This window comes from Micrasema longulum, unplaced genomic scaffold (assembly GCF_059751315.1).
Source record: "Micrasema longulum isolate JH-2025_06_02 unplaced genomic scaffold, ASM5975131v1 h1tg003712l, whole genome shotgun sequence".
Lineage (NCBI taxonomy): Eukaryota > Metazoa > Arthropoda > Insecta > Trichoptera > Brachycentridae > Micrasema > Micrasema longulum.
Genome location: NW_028280737.1, coordinates 1 through 17,736, shown reverse-complemented (window position 1 = coordinate 17,736; position 17,736 = coordinate 1). Strand labels below are relative to the sequence as shown.

The window sequence follows — 17,736 nt, the reverse complement described above, 5'->3', positions numbered from 1 at the left end:
TGTACAGCGCCCTTGAGGCAATTTTCACAAAAATAGCGCTATATAAATTTTCCACAATAATAATAATAATCCTTTAAATTGTCTTTTGAAAAGAGACAAAATACTATCATAAATACATAATTTAACTTACAATTAATTTGTAATGATTCTATATTTCTGATTTAAATTATGTTGTTTTGCATTATAAAAAAACAGTCGTAGCATTTTTATCTCAGAGTAATAATTGCTCAGAGAAGCCCTTAAGCACTATTACATAGAACAAAAGAGTTTTAACAAATTGGTGTGGCTTTTAGTTAAATAACAAACGTGTAACGGATGGTTTTACGCTTGCAATTCTCGACCTGAGTACCTAAAGCTCGTTGTATTGCTGTAATATGTAGCTAACTTCGTGCTTAATAATCATATAATGGTTTTTGTCCGTGTTATAACTCTAAGATTTTTATACCGTTAAAATAAATCAAGTACAATAAACAAGATTCTCATTGGTTATATAATACACATATGTGTGTGTGAATATATAGGTACGTAAGTGCATGATTTTCTAGCGAGTCCGGGCAAGTTTGCAGGTCAGTTAGATATAGGTCGTTCCTGGTTGCGTCACTATGCTCTGTGTTTGTACTCAATAAATGTAAAACGTTATTTAATAAAAATATGAAAATGTTTCCGCCTCGTTGTCTAACGAACAACGCGTTGACCTCATGCAAGAGGTCTCGGGTTTAATTCCCGACACGTTTGACAAGAAATATTTTTTTTAAGGTAGTTTTCCCTAGAATATTCCCGGTAGAACACAAAAAATTAATGTGAATTTTCTTAAGCCTGGATATTCTGGGGCGTAATTTACCACTGTGATTGGGTCTCCTGGCCTGTTGTGGTGCTTTTTTTTTTAAATCCCTGGATTGCCCCCTAAAGCGTAAGACTGATCATATTATTATCCCAATAGATTGATTGTCTTTCCAATCATGTAATTGTGATTTCATTAAAATTAAAGCATTATTTTGACGGTGGAATAATAATAATAAAAATAATTTACTCAAAATGTTTTAACATAACCTCGAAATTGAAAACAGTTTCTTATTTTTTGGTTTATGATTTATATGTTTATAATAATGTGAAAGTTACAGAAGCATAAAATATAATATATAATGGCCCAACGAAATATATACATAATCACCATCTTGATCTTTATTGATTTATTAAACCAAACCCATCTAGATTCTTAAACTGCGAGCTAGAAAAGAATGAAAAATAAATTCTAAAATAAATTATTTTTTTGATTATTATTTTTTTTAGACTTACGCACCCACACACACGCACTCTTTCCCTCGTTAAACCACACACACACATCCCTCCCTCATGTATGTGAATGAATATTCACACATACACATACATGAATACAAACGTCACACACATATAATTACGTAAACTCTTTTCTTATATATTATTAGATTTACAGTGGATTTTTTTAATTGGCTCTAGTATTGTTAATATATTTCTACGTATTTTTTTATGTAATAGCTGTAAAAACCCAAAATAAAATAAAAACAATAAACAAATAATTAATTAAGGGGTGAGAGCCAGCCATTCATTTTTTTTTTCGTAAAAAATGCTTTAGGGTCTCGAAAACAAGAAACAACAAGTTTTACAAGTTACGAAAATTCTAAATAGGTCGTTTTTATAAGTTTTCTAGGCGCCCCGTGGTCTTTCTGTTTATGAGCGATAGCTAACTGATGCTGCAAAAGTTACTCGATATTCTAAGAAGTCAACCACGGAGGAAAAGGGAGCACAATGTTAATTTAGAAGGCCAAATGAATGGTGCTGGCATTGCAGATTAAAGGGTCGAAAACTTTAAATGCGTTTTTCTCGAAATTAGCCGGACATGTAAGGTAGTCAAATAGGCACCGATTTATTTGAGATTTAAAAAATAGATTTTCATATAGATACATTCTTTATCAACCTACGCCTACGTATGGAATTTGCGATTGGTTATTAACTATTTTTATTGTTTCATTTGATTATTCGCTTAGAAATCGAAGTCTTTATTCAAATTTGGACTCCTTTTTTAAAACGGTATTTTCTAATTTCCGTAAGCTTTTAGTATATATTTATAATCGATGAATCCTATATAAATAATAATAATAATAATGATAATGTTTTATTTTTATTTACTATTTAATTAATTTATTTTTTCATTATATAAAATAAGAAGCACTGAAAATAATGTCCTTACTGGGGAAAACTCGTATATGGAGTTCACATTAAATATTGTAATTAAAATATAAGATCACGAAAATAATGACACTATAACTAATTTAGACAACTTTCATTGCTTCAAAATGGTAGTTTATTGCTGGTTTGATGAAAATATTACGTTGTACGTGTACAGTTTTTTTTAAAATTATTATTTTGAAAAAAAGGAATAACTCGCTAAGCCTCTATTTAGAAATTTGTCAGCGGGTGAAATAGAGGGGATATGGAAATGAAAGGATGTAATGAAAATTACACTACAATACCCAGACTAATTGAGAAAAAAATCTTTCTTGGATGTTTCACAGTTGGCCGTATAACCAACTGCGCCACGGCGCCTGTCTTATAGGTATATAAGTTCTCAATACCCACAAATATGCTTTTTGAAAAGCTGTAAGAAAATTTCATTAAAGGCAATGCTATTTTTAAAAATCATTTAGTTAGCGTCAATCCAACATTAAGTACATTTTTATAGAATTTAAAAATTACATGTAAAACATTAATTTAGTTTTAAAAAATCGAGTAACTGTCGACTAATTAGTTCATATGTTTTTTTTTTAGGACACAAGTTATTTCATTATTTATTAATAGTTGTAATGAAGAATTTAATAAGGCATTATTTTTAGGATGCCTGCCGTTTCGATTGTTTTCTTTTAATCATCCTAGATTTCCAAATAATGTAACTTTACACAGATGCAATTGAGATACAACTGCAGTTTTAAATTATTGTACACAATGTATGTGGGGGAAAAAAACTTTATTAATCAAACTGTATATTCGAGATATTTTAAAATCAATACCAAGTATCAAAATATTTAAATCTAAATTTTTTAAAATCTAAGTTTCTTTTAGAATATTATATCTAATTTTAAGGAACTTATTTAGGAAAAAAAAGTAAAACGAACTCCCTCTCTAAACACGAGTTTTTACTATATTAGAAGGTAGAAACGTTATTATAATTTACGTGTCTTTCTGTCTTCCTACCATATGTAATTTTATTTTGTATCTTTTGAACCGATTTCGATCAATAAAAAATGAATCCTTCGTTTTATTTTGTTTTTCTAGGTTATCATGCCGTTTGTCATTCACACTCTGCCGATGATTCTGATTGTATTACAGTGATAATGCCAATGTGGAGAAAAACCACATGCAAATATTATGATCTCACCGGGGAAATTGAACCCTAAGCTTGTGAGACGGGAGTATAAAAAAATATTTACCTACCCACTAAAAATTTGGGAATAGTAAAGTACCTAGGGGAAAAAACATAACTTTTTGTATTTATGTATTTTTTAGAGCAACCCTCAATGATTCGTATAACGCTGACAATATATCATTAGGCACAACGTATAAATGATGGATTTTTTTCTTTTCTTTCCATTGACGTAAATCTAAATTTGATTAAAACAATAAATAATATTATAATTATTTAAGTAATCATAACGTTACTAGATGATATATTTCGCAGTCACGAAATTTAGTATTTAATATTACTTCATATTACTTAAAATACTTTTTATATTTAATATTACTTAAAATAAAAAAATGAGGGTATTTTGGACAAACCGTATTATTTTTTTGTATTAAAAAAAGTTTATAAAGTGTTCATACAAAGGAAAAGGGGTTACAAACAACGAAAAATCATCCAAAAAATATTTGCAGCCTAGAAAAAATATAATCACCAATTAATTTCGGCGGTCAATCGATTAAAATTATAAGTAAAAAAAATCATCAACATATTTAACAACCCGGTGCAATAAATTTAATGTTAAATACGTTTTTATCTACTCACATGCATTATTCCATTGTTAATATTTTTATGTAACACCAACGCTGCCACTCGAAGTCGCTTATCGAACTGAAGATACTTAACTCGTGACTCAGTAAACACGCAAGTGAATTTGAAATGTGGTAACCAAAATCGATTTCAGCCATTTGTAAACAATTATTTATTTCAATCCAAAATATGCAAAGAGTGCAATAAATATAGTAACTATTTATCAGTACCTACTTCGGTAGACACTTGTTTTCACATCTAACCATATTTATAATAGGTAAGTATACAACAATAACCATGTATGTAATAAGTTTAAGACTCTGTTTTTGAAAGTAAGTAATGTAATTTTTTTTTGATACTTTCCTCTTTTTAATTTTGTTATGCTTGTCATGAAAGCACTTGCAATTAATCAAATACGTTTTTAAAAAATATGTTTTCATTGAATTATATGGCAAAAGAGTTATTCTTTAAATTTTTGTCAAAATGCCCAACTACTTGGATAAAGTTATATTCAAACAAAAAGAAATGAATTGGTAAATACAGTTATTGATTTGAATCTGAATTATTAGGAATATGCATTATTTAACACTAAAATAGAGTCAAATGATTATATACCAATAAGATTTCAATAAAAAGGTTGTACTTATTTTAATGATATATTTAGATTCCATTATATTTAGTTTTCACGAAGAAATTGTCACAGAAAATTATGTTTGAATTTATTTTCAAAGATTCGAGTTCCAACAACGTAAATATCAAATATTTATATAAAAGGTACTAGTTTTTTTTCTTTGGGACCAGAAATTAATAAAAATTATGTCTATTGCCAATAAAAATATTGATCGTAGAGGTATGAAAAACGGTTTCACTAATTAAATTCTACAATTTATTGTTGAAGAAAATAAAATAAAAGCATTCTAAATATAAAATTCTAGAAACACAAATTGTAGCGTTTTACCAATACCTACTAGGTCCCGGTGTTGGTTTTACGCAATAATAAAAAAAAACACAGGCAACACCACGAAACAAGCGACTTGGTTTTAAGACCACAGGCAACACAATTATTGTAAGTTTTAAGCAACAACTGTCAAATTGACACATTGGCAGTGGACGCGTCAGGCACCGCGTATTTGTGTAAAATTAGTTTATTTGCACATATGCCGTGTATAATATTATTCTTGTGCATGCATTTTGAGATTATACTTTATAATTAAAACTGCGTTTAAAAAATCTTGTCATCTCTATTATCAAATTGAAAATGGTTAGCCGTCAAAGAAAACCTTTATCCAAAGAAGTAAACTCAGTCAGTGATTCTTCTAAACCCGAGGAAAAGGACGCCCCGCTGTAAGTTCTCTGTAAAGTGTAAAAATTTAAAATCACGTTGGTCAATACAACTGTGATTTATCCAAACCAAACTCTTCATTTGATATATTTCCGTTTCTAAGGGTAGAAAGGACCAATTATTGTTTTCATCTGTATTTTTTTTCAGAAAATATGGACCTATGCCTAGGTTTCAATATCAAAGGATACTCACCAGATCCGTCACAATATTTGCAATAATTACAATAGTTTATTTTACTCAAAAAAAAAGCAAGGAGTTTACGTTTGCGAAGCAGAATGAAATTCTCCGCTCCAGAGGTCAGAACTTGGACTGCTCGGAGAGCTATAAAAAAGAACTGGAAATGTTTCCCGCTTGTGTTCCGGAAAAATGTGGAAGGTTTGTGTCGGATGGTCTCGTCACAACCAGTGAAGCTGAAAGTCTCTTAAATATTGCCGTAAATGGAATCGCTCTTGGAGGCTCCGATGGAGGGGCGTCTATTTTAGATCTGCACTCAGGAGCGCTATCCCAAGGACAAGTGTTCATTAATGTATATTCTCTAGAAAATACTAAAGATATTTTCAATAAAATTGATATCACGACGTACAAGGTGAGCAAGGATAAAAGTTTTACTAGCTGGATTGGTATTTACTAATTAAACACTTATAAGTCCATATAAGAATATGGAAATCTAGGCATTTGCATTTACAGGACTTACAAAACATCAGTTGGTTTAATTAATCACTTAACACGTTATGTAACATTCACCATTCTGCCTTTGTTCATCCATATTGCCTCAACTTTTCTATCTGTTGCCTTTAGTAAAGTATTATTTCATAGTTTGAGCAGCAGAAAAATATTTTCAATGGTGAAAACAAAAGGAATACTTTTGCTATTAATTTTGATTTTTAACTATTACTAATGATCAAACAACCCGGCCTTAGAGTAATATAAAGTAAATGTTAATAATTATTTTCTAACTCACAGATATAATTCTTTTTATTTTCAAGGTCATTAAAACTAAGATCCAGCACGCAATTGGCCATAACTTTGGAGTTGATTCAGATGAAATATATCTGACACATCCTACATTCTTTTCCAGAATAGATTCTAAAGACGCAGTTACAACTCATGATGAATATTGGCACCCTCATGTTGATAAAGTAGGTCCTAATTATTTATATTTCAATAAATTAAATGTAGTTTAAAACTCCTAACACAATGTATTAATTGGTCATAATTATACCCAGCTCATGAATAACAATTGTGCGTTAAAAATAATTTCAAGGTAGGTAAAGAGGAGTACGTTTTTTAATGAGGATGAATATTGTTAAAATGGATTTTAACACCTACCTAAAACTTTAAGATATTACATTTGTGAAGTATTAAAACCATTCAATTTGTAAAAACAACAAAACAACCAGCTTAGGATATTCAGTTTTTCAGCAGAAATAATGATTTTTTAATTTTTTTATAACCATATTTTTTGTAACATCTTTATTCACAACCTAGCGCTAAAGAAAAGTTTTTTGAAAATATGATTATAGTATAAATATGCATATATATTTTACTCGATAAAAATATTGCTTTATTTTGAATAAATTGTTTAATGAAACTTATTTTTCTTTTAGGAAACCTACAAATCATTCCATTACACTTCACTTCTCTACTTGAGTGATTATGGAAGAGATTTTGAAGGTGGAAGGTTCGTGTTTATGGATAAAGATAATATAAACAGAACTGTGGAACCACGAAAAGCTCGAGTCGCCATGTTCACTAGTGGCTCTGAAAACCTCCATTATGTAGAGAAAGTTACCTCGGGAACGAGATATGCTCTGACTGTGTCATTCACTTGTGATCCGCAATACGGCATCTCAGACCCTTCCGTCAAGACAGACTGACCTAACTTTTCCCTCCATTTCTAGTTGTTGCCATGTGGTTTTAGTGTGATGCGGGTTAGTTACAACGGGTGTGTTTACAAGGACGAAAATTCCATAGATTATTTATTTACTACACATTCCTTCTTCTATTGTGTTTTTGCAATTGTTTGAGATATTTATAATATAACACAAAGTCCATTCACCTTGCCGCCATTAACGTGATAGTTGATTTAAGGGTGTCATTGATAATGGCAAAACTGTGATATTAATTTAATAATAATTTACCTTCCCAATCACAGTTGCAGTAATGTAGATAGTTCTGAAAATAGCCGGCATCTGCTTCTCACCAAATATTTGATAATACTGTTTGTTATTAGCGTGTATGAAATGAGTGTGTTAAGAGTGATGTTTATTTAAATAGGTGTTGTTATGTTGTTTAATGTGTGCAGACATATCATTTCGAAATAAAACATTGATTGTTAGTTAGTGGAGTGTGGTTTTTATTTCTACTCTTAATATTTACAATCCAATGTACATAAAACAAAATAAAAAAATAATTTATGTATAAATAACATCACGTGATATAATACAACTATATCACAATATATAAGAAATATCTACTAATTAAAATAACAACAATAATTCTAAATGGAATGTCTTTGGAATGAGAGAAATGTACATAATATGTCTTATGTATCATAATTTAAAGATCTCAAAATTTCTTTGTAAGAATAATTATTACAAATAAACTAATTTTGTAATGTAATTAAGAAATCATTAATTTAACACTAAGAAGTTCAAACGTGCGGTGCGGCTTTTTCGACGATGCTAGCTATTTTCAAGGCCGAGTCTCCGACCAATATACTCCTGTGGTTTCCTGATAGAGTGTGGATGTTCACAGATTTTTTACACATCTGAAATTCAAATTTGATATTGGTTAATAGGTACTTAGAGCAGTCGCCATTTTAAGTTTAAAATAAGTTTTACAAATTAAACTTACCGGTGTCAATCCGTAGTCATTTCCCAAAGAGACAAAATTATCTTTAGCTGATAATAATGTCACTTGTCCACCAAATATGGAAGATGGTTTGTACGAGTCTGCGAGAAGCAGTTTATAGTAGAAAGATTTAGCCGCTTCAGCTAGCTGAGCTGGTGGATATGGAGTACAAGACTTCAGTAAGTCAGTTGTATGCAGTACTCTTTGTTCCCAGGACTTCATGGATTGCAAATCTGCAGAGAGCTGAAAAATAATAGAATTTAACTATCAATATCATGAGATGAGTAAACTAAAATTACTAGTTTCAGTTTTAAGCATAGTTCCCTCTGCACAAAAGAAGATATCATATTATACCTTGTCTTGATCAATGTCTTTGAATAACATGGCAAAATAGCTGAGAGCATCAGATTCATTAGAAGCTTGAGTGGCATTGGGCCTCTTGGCTTTATGACTTCCAGTGTGTGTTGCGACATAAGATGGTGAACCATCAATTAAAATAAGTTCCACTTTTTCTCCAGCCTAGAATAAGCAAAGATTATTAGATTTTTCTAATACATTAAAAAAATATATTACTTAAGTCTACCGGTTTCTAATCAGAAGAATATTATAGAAATTATCTGATGTAAACAGGAAATAGATAAATAAAATGGTTTACCTTTTCAAGTTGAATACCCATTTCAAATGCAACTCCGGCTCCAAATGAATATCCGGTAATAATGTATGGTCCATTCGTTTGAATAGATTTTATTTGTTGAACATAGAAGTTTCCTAAATGAGCCATAGAATCAAGTGGGACATCTTTTGTGCATTGTAAACCATAAACAGGCCTCACAATTTCTTTGGCAATTGTTTTAAGCATATCCACGATACCTTCAATCGGATGGACCTATAAATCATTTATATATGAGGCATTAAAACTTGAGTGATTTACGTAACAATATTAAGTAGAAAACAGATATTTGTAATAAATTATTTCTTACCAAGAATATCGGAGATGCATTGGGATTCTTAGAATCTTTGGATGGTAATTTAACAAGCACTTGTTTTGGCATTAACTCCCCATTAGTGGCACTATATTGTACTTGTGCGTTTTCACCTGACCCATTTGTTTCTACTTTTTCTATTTGTACATCTGTGTTAGTATCTCCACCGCCTAGGACATAATAAATTCTTGAAATGTATGTTTATACATTATTTTTAATTAAGCATTTTGATTTATCTATGTATGTATGAAAAAGTCTTATCACAAGGAACATTACCTAATTCTTGCAATTTGTTAAATGTGAGATTCCTTATTTCTTGTACTCCTAATACTAAATCATAGCTCCTCTCAAGAGTTTGTTTAATTTCTGCTCCCATAAGAGAATCCATTCCAAGATCAGCCAGGTTAGCTGTGCCAGGGACTTTTTTCACATCCTTAATACCTATTAAAAAAAGGTTAATTTCAGTATTACAGAATTTTCAATCATAATGAACAGTATATTTATTTTCTTAGTTGCAAATAAAGATTATTAAATAAGTAATTAATTTTACCAAGAATGTTGGCCACAGCCTGTGTCAGGTCCTGGTGGGTGGCAGAAGACTTGGCTTTGTGCTTGTCAGCCAGTACCATGGAGGATAGGACAGGATGAGGGAGGTGCAGTAGAGTGGACATGGTCTGTAGACAAGAGGACATACGTTGGGGCAGAGTGCCTCCCACAACGGTTTCATTGTCTCCCATGGTCTCAAGAATGAGTCCTACATCACCGATAGCTCCCCATTGGATTGCGAGACCTAAAAAAAATTGTAAATCACTTAAGTTCTTGCTCAATTTTCAAGAAGTAAGTATTCTATATAGCTTTTAAGACACTTTATAACATGTAATTACCTGGCAGTCCAGCTGCCTGTCTCTGTTCGCAGATTCTCTCCAATGCAGAATTGGCCAAACCATAATTGGCTTGTCCCGCATTTCCTCTTCCACAAGACACACTGGAGAAAGCAACGAAATAATCCAAAGTAGGGCATAGCTGACGAGAAGCCACATCTAAATTCTTTGTGCCTGCGGAAATTTAAATGGTTATAGATAATTTTAAAACAGTAATTATTATTCAATAGTGATAAAAAAATATATTTCTTACCATTGACTTTTGGTTTGCAAACAGTTTTGAAATCGGCTTCACATTGGTTTTCCATGAATGCGTCTCTCAGGACCACAGCTAAGTTGAAGATACCTCCAACAGCACCCAGTGAATTTGCTTCTTTAAGAAGTTTTTCAGCTCCCGCCAATGTTCCAATATCAGCTGTCGAAATCAATACTTTTACACCAGATTCTCGCCACCTAAAGCCAAGTAACAACAATTAAGTCTCATAACAGGTAGTGTATTTTCGCTAGTATTGTGCTTTATGTTCTATTATAAAAATACCTTCTAACACAAAGAGACTGGTATCCAGTTCTTAATCCACTTCGAGAAGTCAATACTATTTTTGTTGCACCGCGAGTTACTAACCAATGGGCTAGTTCAAGACCAAACCCACCCATACCGCCTGAAAGCAAAAATGTTATTTATTCAGAAAACAAGAATGTTTGTGTATATAGCATATTGCTATGAAAATGAATTAGTAATAAATGACTCTATATACCTGCCAGGATGTAACACTTGTCTGCGTGCATGTAAGTTCTTGGAATAGCTGTAACAAGTTTAGTAACCGGTTTGACATTCTTTTTTGGTTCTTCAGAACGAATCTTCAACACCACCTTTCCAATGTGCTTTCCAGTTGCCATATACCTGAAAGCCTGTTCTATCTGCTGTTCACTGTACACAGTGGACGGTAATGGACGAACAGCGCCATTTTCTATTCCCTGCGACACAAGCTGAACAACTTCTCTTTTAACTGGACTATCCGTGCTAAACAGAGCATCCAGTAAAATTCCGTGGAACGTAGTGTTTTTTAAAAATACGCTCATGCCCTGTAAACAGTAAAAAAATAATTGGTACTTATTTATTTATTACATTTACTCAGATGGCTTCTACATGACAGGTACAAATTTAAAATTCAAGCTTTTAAATTCAGTTTTCAAATTCAATAAATATGTTTCTATTTAACAGAAATGATATTGAAAAAGTAGGTAGGCTGTTGGTGTCTTAAGTGCAGTCTATGTAATATGTTTGCACATACGTATTACAAATAGTTTGAAATAAATCTTTTCGAAATTGTCACTTTATATATTTTAAGTGTTTCAGAATATAAGTCAAATTAAATTTGTTTTTCTTACTAATGGACTGTTGTTTGACAAATCAAATTTCCCAATTTCCAAGAACCGTCCTCCAATAGCTATACACCTGATGGACGCCTGGAGCTTCTCTTCAGCTAGAGAATTAAGGACCAGATCTACTCCACGACCTTGAGTTTGGTTAAGGATGAGTTGTTCGAAACTAGTGTCACGTGAATTTCCAATATTATTATCTGTCAGCTGAAAATAAAAGGTATAGATAAAAATATGTAGCTGTTCCCGTTTTATGTTTTAATTTTTAAATTTGAAAAAAAATGTTTAAGGAAATTTATGTTTTTTATTTTATTTTCAAAGTGAATAAATATACTGAATTTATACAATACCTGTGGGAAAGTTTTCTTGAGGAATTCTCTTTTCTCTTTGGTTCCTACAGTAGTGTAGACTGTAACTCCCATATGAAGAGCTATGGAAATAGCCGCCAATCCAACACCTCCTGTTCCTGCGTGTATCAAAATAGATTCTCCACTCTGCATTCTGCCGCGCACTAACAGTGCATAGTAAGCCTGTGAAAAGGGAATAATGAAGATAATCTATTTTAGTAAATTACATAATTTTATAAAGTGTTATCTTGTTTGAATACAAGTGCCATGGCGAAGTTGGTTAGACGGCCAATTGTGAAACTGGCGTCGCGGGTTCGATTACCGCCAGTTGCAAAAGAGAAATCCAAGAAATTCTTTTTTTCAATAAGTTTGGGTGTTGTGGTGTATTTTTCACAACCCCTTTCCATATCCCCTCTATCTTACCTGCTGACAAGCCTCTATATAGAGGCTTAGCGGGTTATTCCTTTAAAAATAAAATACTTAAAAGAAAAATAAAATTACCGTGGCATACACAACAGGAATGGTTGCGGCTTCTTCAAGTGTCCACTTGTCGGGAACTTTCCACATGAACTGCTTGTCCGCTATAAGAGTAGTAGCGAGACCTCGAGCGGCAATAATTCCCATCACCCTTTGGCCAGTTGCGTCACGTCCAGAAAACTCCAAACCCAAGATGCAGTCCTGCATTTTTATTAAATATTAAGTAATTAATTTTAATGTTTAATTAAACCTTAATAGTGCGTGACATTCTCGAGCTGTAAATTTACCTGTCCAGCCAAGTCTCCGGGTAGGGCATCTGGGGGTAGCTTGCCAGTAGCCAGCATGATGTCTCTGAAGTTGAGGGGAGCGTAATACACATGGCACAACTGTTCATTTGGTCGTAGCTTTTCTTCTCGGAAGTATGTAAGAGGACCTTCAATCCAACGTAAACTAGCCAAATCGCCACGAGCCATTGTATTGATGTAGGCATGTTCAACCTGAGTTTAAAAAAAGATGCTTAGTATAAATTTTCCACACATTACGTAATCACAGATTTAAAAAATATATATATTGACAATAATTTACCTGCAATGTTGCAACATCTGAAGAATGTTCCAACCTTAGATGTTTGTATGATCCCCAGCATCCATCTTTGAATACATTCATGACCAAATCTTTTTTTATCTGTGCTTTGTAAAAGTTAGAAATTAAGTTGAAGCTTTCTACCTTGTCTTGCATGAAATAAAGCCTTACATTGTTTCCGCCCGATTCCTGCTTTAGACAATTGACCATTCCGACTACACCGGTTGTAGTTTCGTCTTCACATGTCAGAAAAACTTTAGTGTTGTTGGTTTCACTAGCTTTCAAGGCAGTTTTAACTTCCTCAACCCAAGTGAAATTCTTTTCAGTTACTTTTATTGTTAGTGTGTTCGATGGTATAGGAATAGCTTTACGCAAAAGTAAATACGTGTTGTTTTGACTGAGTTGAGAAGAGATCAGATCTAAGTCAAGATCTTCTAGTAATTTGAGGCTGTCTGACTGATTCAGAAAACCGTGAATCTCTTCTAACAAAATCATTCCTCCCGGAAGAAGTGACTGCATCATATTATTTAATACTCCAACGCCATGGCGAGTGAGTACATCAACACCAATAGCCAAGTGGCAATTTTGTTCAGGAACTGTTGTTCGAACGTCCTTGTTGGAGGTTTTGATGGTGAGGGGTTCAAGAATGGCAGTAAAAAGTGATGCCGGTTGACAAGTGGCAACAACGATATCAGTGCGAAGCATCGGCTCAGATTCGAGAATTTCCATTGCAAGGGGACTCAATAAAGCTTCCGCCGGTCGATCAATCACTACTTCGAGTACTTTCATCTTGATCAAGCTAGTATTTTCAATAACAATCTCCAAACTAGCTGTAAGAGCATCCATTTTAGAAGATTCTTTAGTATTTTGGTATGAGGTAAAAACATATTTCTCAAGTTTGGGAGCAGACTGAGCTTGTTGCCTGCGGGGAGCCAGACTAGTCTTGACACCTCTAAGTTCAATCCCACCAGACTTGACAACATTGATGTTTTTATATGACTGTATAGGTAAAGTTGTTCCTTCCTGAAGATTCTCAATGAGTTTCATATGCTTGACTGGATCTATAATGGCCTTCTGGAGACGAGTCGGTAAATACAGTTCCCTTGTTGGTGTGCCAATGATACCAAATTGAAGCATAGTATCAATGTAGGAGACCCAATTGTTTTCCCAATTTAATGTACCCGAAATTCCATAGTTGTCTGAGGACTTAATTCCACGGAAAATACCCGAGTAATCATAACCCCTCAGTCTGAAAATAATTTAATACTGTAATACAAACAATTTTGTTTGTGAAAAATATTTTTTCAATTTAAAGGACATCGAACATACCTCAAATCTTTATAAATATCTCCAGCTTGCAGTGGTAGAATATCTCCAGCGGTAAGTAATAATGGAGGAGGTGTAAGATTGAGTGTTTCCTTGGATGCATCATCAGGAATGGAAATCTTTCCAGAAACAGCCAAAGTGCCGCCTTCACAAATTTCAAAGTCGCCAGTGCCATCAAATATGTTAATGAGGAATTTCACAGAGCCCTCTTTAGGCATAATAGTAGCTCTGAGGAACTGGACATTCTCCAATATGATGGGCATTTCATAGAAGTTTCGGTTGCGCAACTTGGCCATTGTTTTCCATACAAGAGTCTGGAAGAATTTGAAATAATGACAGAATGTATCTTAAACACGGAAAAATAGTCATTAAAAAATTACGAGTCTAATTACCAAGTATCCTGTCGCTGGGAACAAAATACGCCCATCAATAGTATGTCCAGCAATATAGCTATCATCCGGTTTACTAAGGTCCACCTCAACTACGGTCTCTCCTGATCTTGAACCTTTAGAATAAAATAAAGAAATTAATTATGCTGAAAAATTGGTTTTCTGGAAATCAAGAGATGTATATTTTCTTCAATACAAGCAAAAAATATCACCTTTCAGTGCACATTGAGCTACATCCCATTCTTGCCCGTGATCCCATTTGATGAGAGAAGCGATAGCTGGAGTACCTCGGCTTACTGGGTAGGAGATTGTGTTGTATAATTTACCGATATTTGGTTGTGCTCCAGCAGAATACAGTCTAAAATGATATTTTCAAGAGAGCATAAGTCTGAGTTCGAAATAATATTATACAAGTAGAATAAATTGCGTTTCCCCAACTTACTTTCCAATGCTGCTCAAGGCGAACATTAAGTTGTCATCGTGTCCTCTCTTCATAAGTCCAATATTAGTACACCCCGAGGACAGAGATCTCTTTAGAATGGCTTGCAATAAGCAATGAGGGGCTATTTCAATCACAATTGCATTATCAGGAACATGCTTCAAAGCTTCTTGGAAAAGCACAGGTGATAAAAGGTTATTCACGTGGTATGCCGCAGAACTCAATTGTGCTGTAATAAACAAGTATTTTTAGTAAAACTGTAATGAAAAAATACTTTAGAATTCTACGATTTTTTTTAATCAAAAGCTTCTACATGTCGCAAATAAACAATAATATTAATTTATCTTTTTAAATATTTACCAATGGGTGTATTCCACTTGTCCTCTGGAATAGAAGAACTAATCCACTTAGCACTCCTTGGCTTAGGATTCGGAATCACCTTTTCTAGATTATTTCTCAGCATTGGAGCAGCCTCGGCAATATATTTAGAGTGGAAAGCAACACCCGAACTCTTTACTTCCTTATTGAATATTTCTTCACTTTGTAACTGTTGCAGAAATTCTTTCAACTCTTTGGGAGGTCCGGAAATCTGAGATAAAATGTTATATTTAAAAAAAATAAATTATATACTACCTATTTCAATATGTTTTTACTGTTATAAAATTTGAGGTGTAATGTCTCTTTCCAAGCACAAGAGGTTTTCTCTTTTTTGGAAAGACAATTTTAACAAAATGTGGACAATTTTTTATTGATGTTGAAAGACAATAAAACACAATTTTTCTAAAGCAAATTCAATAATATTTTGTGTTGGTATGGATTATTTATGTGCGAGAAAAATATAAGTTATTAAAATAATATTCACATTACATTATTATTGCATATTCAGTTTGATTCGGCTCAACATTCAGATATATTTCTGAGCTGGTATCATTCCTTTAATAGGACATAATGAGGTGATAACTTACAGTGACACTGTCATTGCTGTTGTGGCAGGCGGGGACCACACCCGGGGGACAACGCCTCTTGCACTCCTCCCAGGAGAGCCCCACAGCAGCCATGAGGCCGGGGGGAATGTTGCTCTGCTGGATACTGCACCCTCTCCAGTAGGCTGCGAGGACAGCTTGTTCCACTGTGAAGGTTTTGTCTGCGTACGCACAACCTGAACAAACAGACATATAATCATCGAGCTGTCAATGATAATATATGATATGATACATCAGTCTCGAGAAATAATTCACTAAGTATAATAAGCTTGCAAGATTATTTAAAGATAAATTCTTTATTTCTATCAGTATATGGAATAAAATGATCCAAATATTTGTATTCCATCAAAAGTTATATAGGAAAATAACCATTCATAATATTTGATCTACAGATAAGAAGTCAAATTCACATGCGACTCCAGTGTATATGCCGCCACCACTCAATTGGGCGGTGAGGCTGTTTATTAAATGCCAGCATTCAACTGAATGCCTAGGCCGTTTGTTGATGGATTAAGATAGCTCAATGTTCAACATGTTGGCTGGTTGTAAGCTAGCCCTTTGGGAACGGCCAAACCAAAAGCAAATGGGTTAGATTAGGACAGTTGGGTTAGTTTTAAGTTTTTAATTTTAAAAAAAGTTTTTTCACTTAACTTATGAAGTCAAGTTAATGATTAAGCTTAGTAAAAAAAAATATTTCTTTTTTATTGTTATTAAACTTAACTCAACCTATTCTATCCTAACCTAACCTAACGTAACATTACAAAATAAATAAAAAAAATAAAACAATTATTTTTGCTGTCTTAAAATTAAAGAGTCTGAGTAAATCAGGCCTTTTGATAAATCGCTAGCCATTCAATTGAATGCAGACATTTAATGAACAGCCTACCCGCCCAATTGAGTGGCTGATTTATCAATTTGGCAAGGACATATACAATTTGGAAGTTAAAATACATAAAATATATTACACATTATTTTCACAAACTAAGACAAAAAAATATGAACTAACCTTACACATTACATATTCAAAAGAGTACAAATACTCAAACTCAACATTATTCCAACTAGCCACCTGCTCTAGTACAAAATTCTGCAGCAATAGAGCAACAATTGAATAGCATAAATTTAGGCTAAATTATAATGCAATGCAATGTTTATTATAGATAATAGTTGACATGGCTATTTTTTTTATGCACGACATTATGTACGCAATATCATAAAAGCAGTGATAAAATTTTGTCAGTATCCCGATGAACAGGCAGTAAATTTTTTTCTTCCGATAGTAATTATATTTATTTATATGGGCATTTTTACAATGACTTATATTATAACAAAAAGAATATTATTGTTTAAATCTAGAGTTTTAAAATGATCTTACCAACTTCACCAACAGAGTGTCCCACTATGCCATCGGGTTCGATGCCCAAAAAGAATAATAGATCCACGAGGGCCACCTGGATGGCCGCTATGGAAATGAAGGAATTGACCACGTTCTCGAAAGAAGCCTCCGTGGCGTTGGTGATGATGTCCACCAAGTTGATGTTGTACGGCTTCAGGGTGACCGCACATCGCTCGATGGTCTGACGGAAGACTGGTATGTTCATCATCTCGCGAGCCATCCCTGGCCATTGTGAGCCCATCCCGGAAAACAGGAACCATACGGGTCTAGTATCATTGCTGACAGGCTGTAAAATGTGTAAATACAAACAAAATAAGACTTTTTTTACCATTAATTA

General features: G+C 33.2%; 2 protein-coding genes across 2 annotated transcripts; one reads left to right on the top strand and one right to left on the bottom strand.

The window, feature by feature from the left end:
- The first annotated feature begins 5,120 nt into the window (after positions 1-5,120).
- Positions 5,121-7,710, top strand: LOC148270589 (2-oxoglutarate and iron-dependent oxygenase domain-containing protein 3-like). Its single transcript, XM_088242371.1, has 4 exons — positions 5,121-5,365; positions 5,511-5,949; positions 6,350-6,502; positions 6,971-7,710. The coding sequence occupies exons 1-4, from the start codon at positions 5,280-5,282 to the stop codon at positions 7,238-7,240; spliced, it is 948 nt and encodes a 315-aa protein (XP_088098497.1). The 5' UTR covers positions 5,121-5,279; the 3' UTR covers positions 7,241-7,710.
- FASN1 (Fatty acid synthase 1) lies at positions 7,696-17,680 on the bottom strand. Its single transcript, XM_088242370.1, has 23 exons — positions 17,379-17,680; positions 15,986-16,179; positions 15,381-15,609; positions 15,024-15,249; positions 14,794-14,939; positions 14,585-14,697; positions 14,196-14,506; positions 12,870-14,115; positions 12,572-12,781; positions 12,309-12,485; positions 11,811-11,990; positions 11,470-11,667; positions 10,836-11,163; positions 10,619-10,739; positions 10,334-10,533; positions 10,084-10,254; positions 9,750-9,989; positions 9,476-9,640; positions 9,197-9,369; positions 8,872-9,102; positions 8,571-8,735; positions 8,220-8,459; positions 7,696-8,133 (listed from the first exon to the last, which is right to left on the bottom strand). Exons 1-23 carry the CDS (start codon positions 17,638-17,640, stop codon positions 8,017-8,019), a joined length of 5,643 nt encoding a protein of 1,880 aa, XP_088098496.1. The 5' UTR covers positions 17,641-17,680; the 3' UTR covers positions 7,696-8,016.
- Positions 17,681-17,736: the final 56 nt, after the last annotated feature.

Excerpts from the sequence above, each read along its gene's own strand:
- LOC148270589 (XM_088242371.1), top strand. The coding sequence starts at position 5,280 with ATGGTTAGCCGTCAAAGAAAACCTTTATCCAAAGAAGTAAACTCAGTC. Across the intron at positions 5,366-5,510 it reads GAGGAAAAGGACGCCCCGCT|AAAATATGGACCTATGCCTA; the intron begins GTAAGTTCTCTG and ends ATTTTTTTTCAG. Across the intron at positions 6,503-6,970 it reads GGCACCCTCATGTTGATAAA|GAAACCTACAAATCATTCCA; the intron begins GTAGGTCCTAAT and ends TTTTTCTTTTAG.
- FASN1 (XM_088242370.1), bottom strand. The coding sequence starts at position 17,640 with ATGGGCTCACAATGGCCAGGGATGGCTCGCGAGATGATGAACATACCA. Across the intron at positions 15,250-15,380 it reads CAAGTGGAATACACCCATTG|CACAATTGAGTTCTGCGGCA; the intron begins GTAAATATTTAA and ends TGTTTATTACAG. Across the intron at positions 10,534-10,618 it reads CAGTCTCTTTGTGTTAGAAG|GTGGCGAGAATCTGGTGTAA; the intron begins GTATTTTTATAA and ends ACTTGGCTTTAG.